This window comes from Zea mays, chromosome 2 (genome assembly GCF_902167145.1).
Source record: "Zea mays cultivar B73 chromosome 2, Zm-B73-REFERENCE-NAM-5.0, whole genome shotgun sequence".
NCBI classification, from domain to species: domain Eukaryota; kingdom Viridiplantae; phylum Streptophyta; class Magnoliopsida; order Poales; family Poaceae; genus Zea; species Zea mays.
In genome coordinates this window covers 198,828,682-198,837,518 of record NC_050097.1, presented here as the reverse complement: position 1 = coordinate 198,837,518, position 8,837 = coordinate 198,828,682, and the positions used below count along the sequence as shown (strand labels likewise).

The 8,837-nt window shown below is 57.1% G+C and overlaps 1 protein-coding gene across 1 annotated transcript; it reads left to right on the top strand.

Annotated features, from left to right (window-relative positions):
• The first annotated feature begins 1,859 nt into the window (after positions 1–1,859).
• Positions 1,860–2,809, top strand: LOC100282365 (uncharacterized). Its single transcript, NM_001155277.3, has one exon. It carries the CDS (start codon positions 1,937–1,939, stop codon positions 2,597–2,599), a length of 663 nt encoding a protein of 220 aa, NP_001148749.2. The 5' UTR covers positions 1,860–1,936; the 3' UTR covers positions 2,600–2,809.
• The last annotated feature ends 6,028 nt before the right edge of the window (positions 2,810–8,837 follow it).

Genomic DNA, 8,837 nt, shown 5'->3' with positions numbered 1-8,837 from the left:
TGGGACGCCGGTCTTGTTCCCCGTAGCCTGAGTCAGCTCGGGGTAGGGTAATGATGGCGCCTCCTGTCGACGCGGTCGGTCCGCGCCCTAGGTTGGGCGATGTGGAGGCTTCTTCGAGGTCGAGGTCGAGTCTGTCTTCGTGTGGCCGTGGTCGAGTCCGAGCCCCTAGGTCGGGCGAGGCGGAGACCGTCAACTGAGGCCAGGGCTGAGTCCGAGCCCTGGGGTCGGGCAAAGCGGAGTTCGTCGTCTTCTGGGGCTAAGCCCAAGTCCGAGCCCTAGGTCGGGCGGAGCGGAGTTCGCCGTCTTCCGGGGCTGAGCCCGAGTCCGAGCCCTGGGTCGGGCGAAGCGGAGCTTCCTATGGTGCCTGAGGTCGGGCCTGACTGCCTGTCAGCCTCACTCTGTCGAGCGGCACAGCAGTCGGAGCGGCGCAGGCGGCGCTGTCCTTCTGTCAGGCCGGTAAGTGGAGCGGCGAAGTGACTGCGGTCACTTCGGCTCTGTCGACTGGAGGACGCGTGTCAGGATTAAAGGTGTCAGGTCACCTTTGCATTAAATGCTCCTGCGATCAGGTCGGTTGGCGCGGCGATTTGGTCAGGGTTGCTTCTTGGCGAAGACAGGGCCTCGGGCGAGCTGGAGGTAGGTTCGTCGCTGGAGGGGGGCCTCGGGCGAGACGGAGATCCTCCGGGGTCGGCTGCCCTTGTCCGAGGCTAGGCTCGGGCGAGACGTGATCGAGTTCATCGAATGGACCGATCCCTGACTTAATCGTACCCATCAGGCCTTTGCAGCTTTATGCTGATGGGGTTACCAGCTGAGAATTAGGAGACTTGAGGGTACCCCTAATTATGGTCCCCGACAACACTACCAACAAAAATATTGAAAAAGGGAAAGCATTCACAATTGCAAGAATGAAATGCCACACAACATCATTCTCAAACACATGTGATTGAGTTATAAGGCTAATTACAATAACATGGTTTTTTGTTGTTGTCTTACACACGTTACCACACTTCCTTGCCAACCTAGGCAAGGTTTAGCCAAAGAACATGTCTATGACAGGTGGACAAAGTGTGGCAAGCAGCAAGCCACAACGGCGGTATTGAACCAAACACACCACCTAAGAAACCGTGGCATGGCTAATGTTTGGTATAACAAAGTTTGACGACCAACCATGCAACCAAACAAATCGGAATATGCAAATTCGGCATCCTAATGAAGAATGTACTCACAGGTCACGATACTTGTACAAAATATGGAATAATGATGCATATTCTCTGAATACAAACATCATAGAATCAGAATGCATTCTTGCATGATGAATGCAATTACATGGTTTTAGTACAAGTTCATTATTCTGACCGGCTGTCCCAAGGACCACCATTAGGGCTTGTTCGCTTTCCTCCCAATCCATATGGATTTGGTAGGATTGGATGAGTTTAAATCCCGAACAAGTCAAAATCCTTCATATTTTTTTCCAATCTCATTCAATCCATATGTGATAGGAATAACCGAACAAACCCTTACTGTTTACGGCGAAATTGCCAAAGAGAAACCCCATGCAGCCATGCTCGGCTCGCAAAAGGCTGGTGATCAAATTATTTCAGATGACCTACCGATTGTGTTAATGAATTATGAAATCGACTAGGTGACGGTGCTTCTAGAATTAAAATCCGTGACATGAGCAGAGCAGCAGAGTTCACAACCGTCGTAACTGCAACTCAGACGACCAGAGACGCAAATCACAAAAGCGTGGTCTTACCAACCCAGATAGACGTGCGTTTTATTACCGTCTTCTACGGTTCTACCCGCCTCCATCCAGACCCGCCCATATATATATAGTTCACGACGCAGCTCATGCTCCCACCATCACATATGCACATCAGTTCCACGGGCACATCAACTACCGTCGTAGGGAGCCAAACCAGAGTGTGTCCCTGAGACGATGGCAGCTGCCGCCGTTGGTCGCCGAGGCTCCACCACCAGCACCTTCGTCTCCCTCGCCGTCGCCATGGCCATCGCTGCACTCTCGTCGCTTCCTCCGAGCAGCACCGCCGCCAAGGCGGCACCGTGCTCAAGCCACACCTTCTCGGGCACCACCGGCGGGCAGAACCCCTACGCGTCGTGCGCGGACCTGCCACGCCTCGGCGCCACGCTGCACTACAACTACACGGCTGCCACCAACACGGTCGCCGTCGCGTTCCGGGCGCCGCAGGCCAAGGGCGACGACGGGTGGGTGGCGTGGGGGATCAACCCGAGCGGCCGCGCCGGCATGGTCGGCACGCAGGCCGTGGTCGCGTTCCAGCGCTCCGACGGCAGCCTCGTCGCGTACCCGACGCTGCTCGACAGCTACGCGCCGTCCATGGCGCCCGCCGCGCCCGGGGATCTGGCGTTCCCGGTGTCGGACGTGGCGGCGGAGTACGTGGACGGGAAGGAGATGGTGCTGTACGCGACGCTGGCGCTGCCGGCCGGGAACGGGCAGCAGGGGAGCAGCAAGTTCACCCACGTGTGGCAGCAGGGGACTGCGGTGGTGAACGACGTGCCGGCGGCGCACCCCACCACCGGGGACAACATCCTTTCCACCGCCACTATCGATTTCAGCGATTGACGTTGGGAGACATACATACGCTTGCGTCTATCCGGCTGGGTGTTCTTGTATTGTATCAGCATTCCCCGTTCTCGTCTCTCTCGTCTCTCTCTCTCTCTCTCTCTCTCTCTCTCTCTCTCTCTCTCTCTCTCTCTCTCTCTGTCTCTCTCTCTCTCTCACCTATGTTGCTACGCATTACGCACATATATAAATAATATTTCTCCATTTATATGTATACTCCATTTACATATATACTTAGAATTATGTCCGTACATTATAGTAAAAAAGGCTATCAAACATTGATGAAAAAGTTGTCAAACATTCGTAAAAAATAGGGATTTGTACTGTTCTGACCTGCCACTAGTTTTAGTTTTGTCTACCCGCCAGACCAATTTGTGCTCAAACATCAGCAATATGTTGCTTCGCGCACTTATATTGACAGGTGAGACATGGGACGCTGAAGTGGGCTAGAGATTCTGTAGTGAATCTCACATGTCGGTAACGGTGGGCGAAGCAACAGATTGCTGACGGAGTAGCAAAATTGAGGATAAATTGGTTTGACGGGGACAAAATTGAGCATCAACCGAAACTATTGGACAAAATTGAGCATCAACCGAAACTAGTAGCATATATAAGCAACGTGCCAAAACTAAGGTCAGAACTATAAAATTCCCAAAAATAACTACGAGAATGATCTATGTTTATTTATTAGTCTTTCTACAAAAATTAAATTTTAAATTTTATTTTGTGATGACCATGATATTCATAATGTTGGTGTTTGGACTTGTGGTCCTAACCAACTAGTGAAATGATGCTGCGTGCCCCAGACCCAGATGGTGATGCGAGTTGACACAAGCGATTTATCCTGATTCGGGCTACGCAAGGCTCTACTTCCAAAAGAGGGAGCATGAGGCTTATATTACTCGCACCAAAGTGCTTGCAGTAGGGATTACAAGCTGAGCGGGAGAGGGGAAGGGCCTAAGTCCTTGGATGTGATTGAGACAAGTCCCTGGAGAGGTTGCCCATACTGTAGTGGTTGACACAATGCTTAGTATGGGAAAAAGTTTCTTAAGGGACACGTCAACTTCACTGTATCCGATGACGTTGGGGGCGTCCTCCGTCATAGATATCGAGGGCAGAATCGGACCCATATCGTAGTGGTTGTAGAACCAGTTTGTATTTAACCTATGAAAATTAAACCGTAAAGAATGTTGCAAACCGCATGCACCCCATAAGCATCATGCATCTCTGGCACTATGCATTCTCTGCCCTCATAGTTGCACACATGTATCATACAAGAGCTGCCGAGGAGCTACAAGAGGTTTTTGCTGAGGAGATTGAGCCTGAAGCTGAAGCCTAGGAGAGCCCTGACCACCACCCAAATTCCTTCGAGAAAGGCGAGCCCCGACATGTAATTTCTACGGTTTGCAGTAATTGATTTATTTACCACCTGCCTATGTTTGTTGCATTAGATTGTAGGAGTTGTTTGGAAACAATTGCTGCATTTATCCTTGATTATCGTTGTTTATCCCATCCTTATTACCTGGTTAGTTAAGTACGCTTAAAATGTTAGGTCTGCTTAGACGGTAGAAGTCGGGTGATTTCCTGTCACCTGCGAGATATAGGTGGTTACCTTATGCTTGGTTTGGATAAAGTCATTGGGTAATATCCATGATAATATAAAGGTTAATTTTGAGACCGGGCGGAGTCTTATGAGGGAATGTAGGCCATAGTGATCCCACCTATATCAATTAAGGACCATACTGTTGTGGTCCTTCGAGTCATGTTGAAATTATACCTAATCACATAGCTAGATGGATAACTCGTTTCGACTGTGAAGCCAAAATACTATTCCAGTCGGGTTCGACCTTGGGGTGCACTTACTGGTGTGGTTGAGGAGCGGCGGGGACACATCGAGATGACCCATGGTCATGGCGGCCACCTGACTCTCTGGTAGTCGGGAGGTCCATGGGTATGGTTGCTTCTGTTGTACCCGCAAAGTATAGTCGGTCTGCTTCTGGAATACGTATGGTGGTGACCGTATCTCACGAAGTACTGTGTGTGTGATTTGTGTTAGGAATACCCCGCCAGCTGGTCAGTAATCGATTCGAATCACCACCGCTCTTGGATAGTGTCGGCGTTTCGAGACAGGGGGGTCCCAAAGCCGACGAGTGAGTGTGCTGCGTGCCCCAGCCCAGATGGGTCGAGCGCGTGGGCGAGCGCGAAGGGGGGAGAGGCGAGGTGGCCGGAGTCGAGCGTGAGAGAGGTGGAAGTCCCGCGGCCTTCGTGTTCGTCCCGCGCCCAGGTCGGGTGCGCTTGCAGTAGGGGGGTTACAAGCGTCCACGCGGGTGAGGGAAGCGAACGGCCCCAAGAGAGCGCCTGTCCCGTCCTCGGTCCCGCGCGGCCAACCTCTTCTAAGAAGGCCCTGGTCCTCCCTTTTATAGTCGTAAGGAGAGGATCCAGGTGTACAATGGGGGGTGTAGCAGAGTGCTACGTGTCTAGCGGAGAGAGAGCTAGCGCCCTAGGTACATGCCAATGTGGCAGCCGGAGAGGTCTTGGCACCTTGCTGGCGTGATGTCGTGGCTGTCGGAGGTGCGACGGAGCCTGGCGGAGGGACAGCTGTTGGAGCGGTCGAGTCCTTGCTGACGTCGCCCTGCTTCCGTAAGAGAGCTGGGGGCCGCCGTCGTCACAGAGCTTGTGGAGCGCCATCATTGCCCATCCGGCGGAGCTGGCCGGATGGGACGCCGGTCTTGTTCTCCGTGACCCGAGTCGATTCAGGGTAGGACGATGATGGCGCTTCCTGTTGACGTGGCGGGTCTGTGCCCTAGGCAGGGTGACGTGGGGGCTCCTCCGAAGTCGAGGTTGAGTCTGTCTTCTGTTGCCGAGGCCGAGTCCGAGCCATGGGGTCGGGCGAGGCGGAGGTCGTTCGGCCGAGGCCAGGGCGGAGTCCGAGCCCTGCGGTCGGGCGAGGCGGAGTTTCGTCGTCTTCCGGGTCTTAGCCCGAGTCCGAGCCCTGGGGTCGGGCGGAGCGGAGTTCGCCGTCTTCCGGGTCTTAGCCCGAGTCCGAGCCCTGGGGTCGAGCGGAGCGGAGTTCGCCGTCTTCCGGGTCTTAGCCCGAGTCCGAGCCCTGGGGTCGGGCGGAGCGGAGTTCGCCGTCTTCCGGGTCTTAGCCCGAGTCCGAGCCCTGGGGTCGGGCGGAGCGGAGTTCGCCGTCTTCCGGGTCTTAGCCCGAGTCCGAGCCCTGGGGTCGGGCGGAGCGGAGTTCGCCGTGGCGCCTTTGGCAAGGCCTGACTGCCTGTCAGACTCACTCTGTCGAGTGGCACCACAGTCGGAGTGGCGCAGGCGGCGCTGTCCTTCTGTCAGACTGGTCAGTGGAGCGGTGGAGTGACGGCGGTCACTTCGGCTCTGCCGGGGGGGTGCGTGTCAGGATAAAGGTGTCAGGCCACCTTTGTGTTAAATGCTCCTGCAACTTGGTCAGTCGGTGTGGCGATTTAGTCAGGGTTGCTTCTGAGCGAAGCCAAGGCCTCGGGCGAGCCGGTGATGTGTCCGCCGTAAAAAGGGGGGCCTCGGGCGAGACGGAAGTCTCTCGAGGTCGGCTGCCCTTGGCCGAGGCTAGGCTCGGATGAAGCGTGATCGAGTCACTCGCGTGGACTGATCCCTGACTTAATCGTACCCATCAGGCCTTTGCAGCTTTATGCTGATGGGGGTTACCAGCTGAGAATTAGGCGTCTTGAGGGTACCCCTAATTATGGTCCCCGACAGTAGCCCCCGAGCCTCGAAGGGAGTGTTAGCACTCGCTTGGAGGCTTTCGTCGCACTTATTTGCAAGGGGACCAGCCTTTCTCGGTTGCATTTTGTTCCGGTGGGTGCGCGCGAGCGCACCCGCCGAGTGTAGCCCCCGAGGCCTCGGAGGAGTGGTTACACTCCTTCGAGGTCTTAATACCTTGCGTAATGCTTCGGCTGGTCTGGTCGTTCCCTCATGCGAACTGGCCGTAGCCCGGGTGCACGGTCGGGGCCCAAGCTCTCGGGCTGGTATGTTGACGCTGTCAACGGTTTGGCCGGAGCCGGTTTTTGCGAGAGCAGCCCCCGAGCCTCTGCACAGGGCGAGAGGACGATCAGGGACAGACTCGACTTTTTACATACGCCCCTACGTCGCCTTTCCGCAAGGAGGAGGGGGGGAGTGCGCCATGTTACCCTCGATGGGCACCGAACATGGTGTCTCCGGTGAGCTGCAAGCCGGTAATCCGAGTGGACGTCCGTGCCCCGTTCGTTGGGGGTCGGCTAGGGGCCCAGAGGCACGCCCAAAAGTACCTGCGGGTGATTTGCCGGACCCGGTCCCCTGGTGACGGGGTCCGAGGGCTCGATGCCTCCCTCCGATGGGATTCCGTTACAAGATCGTTCCCGCTGGTCTCGGAAATGTCCTAGGGTACCTCGGGAGCGCAGCCCGAGCCTCGGTTATGTATCGAACGTACCCCTGGTCATCCCTCGCTCGGTGTCTGAGGCGACTGTGAACCCTTCGGGGGCCAGCCTTCGAACCCCTGATCAGTAATGGGCGCGGAGCCCGAGTAGCCTGAGGCGGCCATGGAACCCTTCGGGGGGCTGGCCTTCGAACCCCTGACCAGTAGTGGGTGTCGGGCCCACGCGATCTGAGGCGACTGTTGAACCCTTCGGAGGGCCAGTCTTCGAACCCCTGATCAGTAGGGGGGGCTCGGAGCCCGGTTCCTTCGCGGAAAAGGATCCTTTTCGGGGCATCCCCCTTTCCTGGTCCCTGTTGCAAGAGATAGAGAAAGAGGAAAAAGGAAAAGGGATACGAAATCGAACGACGTGGCGTACCTCTTTTTGACGCGGTTATTACGGCGAAGGCGAAGCGTCGCGCGCTTCTCCTGCCAGAGGCGCCGCGTGTCCCGCCGTGGAGTTAATGCGACGGGGCGAGTGGTTGGCGGGGTGGCCGTTACGCGTGCGCGATCCGTTCGAGGAACGGGTCACGGGTGCACCGTCTTCACGCCGTGGGAGGAGGCTCTCTTGCTGTCCCAGGATGAGACGTGAGCCTGGCTGACCACGTGCCTGCTGCGCCCGCCCGCCTGCCACCGCCATTACTGCCGGCCCACTTTCGGTCGCTTTGACCAACGCGCCAGGCTGGCGCTGCTGGGTCGCCTCGAGTCGCGGCATAGGCTCCGCAACCGAAGAGGCGCGACGGTGGCACAAGTGGCGGTGCGGTTGCTTGCATGCAGCAACTGGCGCGCCGGTTGCTTGACGCGTGGGCCTGGGCTTCCAAGCTGGCGTGTCAGAAGTCGGAGAAGCGCGTCCACCTGGCGCGGTTGCATGCCGTCTGCATGGCTGCCCGCCCCTTCCGCCCGTTGGTCTGGGCAAAAGTGGGGGGTCGCTTGTAACCGCTGGACGGTCGTGCGCACCACGCGCGGCGGTTTGGCTTCTTCTGCCCTGAGCTGGTTTGCATGACATGCGGGACCCAGCCCTCGAGTCGCAGGGGAGGGCCTTGGAGCGTGTTGGAGAAGACTCAGCCCGCGGCGTCTGGGGGCGCACGTAGGGAGAGTTGCGTTTAAAAGGAGGGAGACTCCTTTCGGAAGGCAACCATGTCTTCTTCCTCCCTTGTGCGTCGTGTCTTTCCATCTTCCAAGCCCCCGGATGAGGGGTATCCGCCGCCTTTCCGCCTCCTCGTTGGAGGAACGCAACCCCATGGGAGTTGGTACCTCTCAGCCATCGTTCGGCTTCAAGGATTTTCATCACGCAGCCTGGTTGCTTTCTCCCGCCGGTGGTCACCCAAGACGGTGACCTCCAGCTCCTGGATGGGGAGAGGCAAACCAGGCTGTGATCCCGCCCTCAGCATCGGGTGTGTTCGTCATCCTCGCTGGGGCGGGGGTCGAGGCGAGCCGGGGCTCTACCTCATGTGCGGGTCGGCGAACCACCTCCTCTTCCAGCTTCTGGTGGTGGCAATCGCCCTCCCGCGCTACGACGGAGTCGTCCTCCAGTCATGCCGGGGAAGGCGAACTGTTGCTGTCCAGCTAGGATGCAACATTCCGTCTTCCTCCTCGCATTCGCGGCGAGGACGGCAGCGAGGATCTACCGGAGCGCTTGGGAGCGGCCCGCTCTTTGGCCTTGATGGCTTGTTCGTGTCCCTTGAGCGGGACCACGAGCAAGAGCCTTCCGGTGGCCGCATTCACCCGGGGCCATGGCTGCTGCTGCAGAGGTCGCTGGCGAGCCTCCCGGCGTTCGTCACCCCGCAGGCCCGAGGTCGCTCGTAC

Excerpts from the sequence above, each read along its gene's own strand:
- LOC100282365 (NM_001155277.3), top strand. The coding sequence starts at position 1,937 with ATGGCAGCTGCCGCCGTTGGTCGCCGAGGCTCCACCACCAGCACCTTC.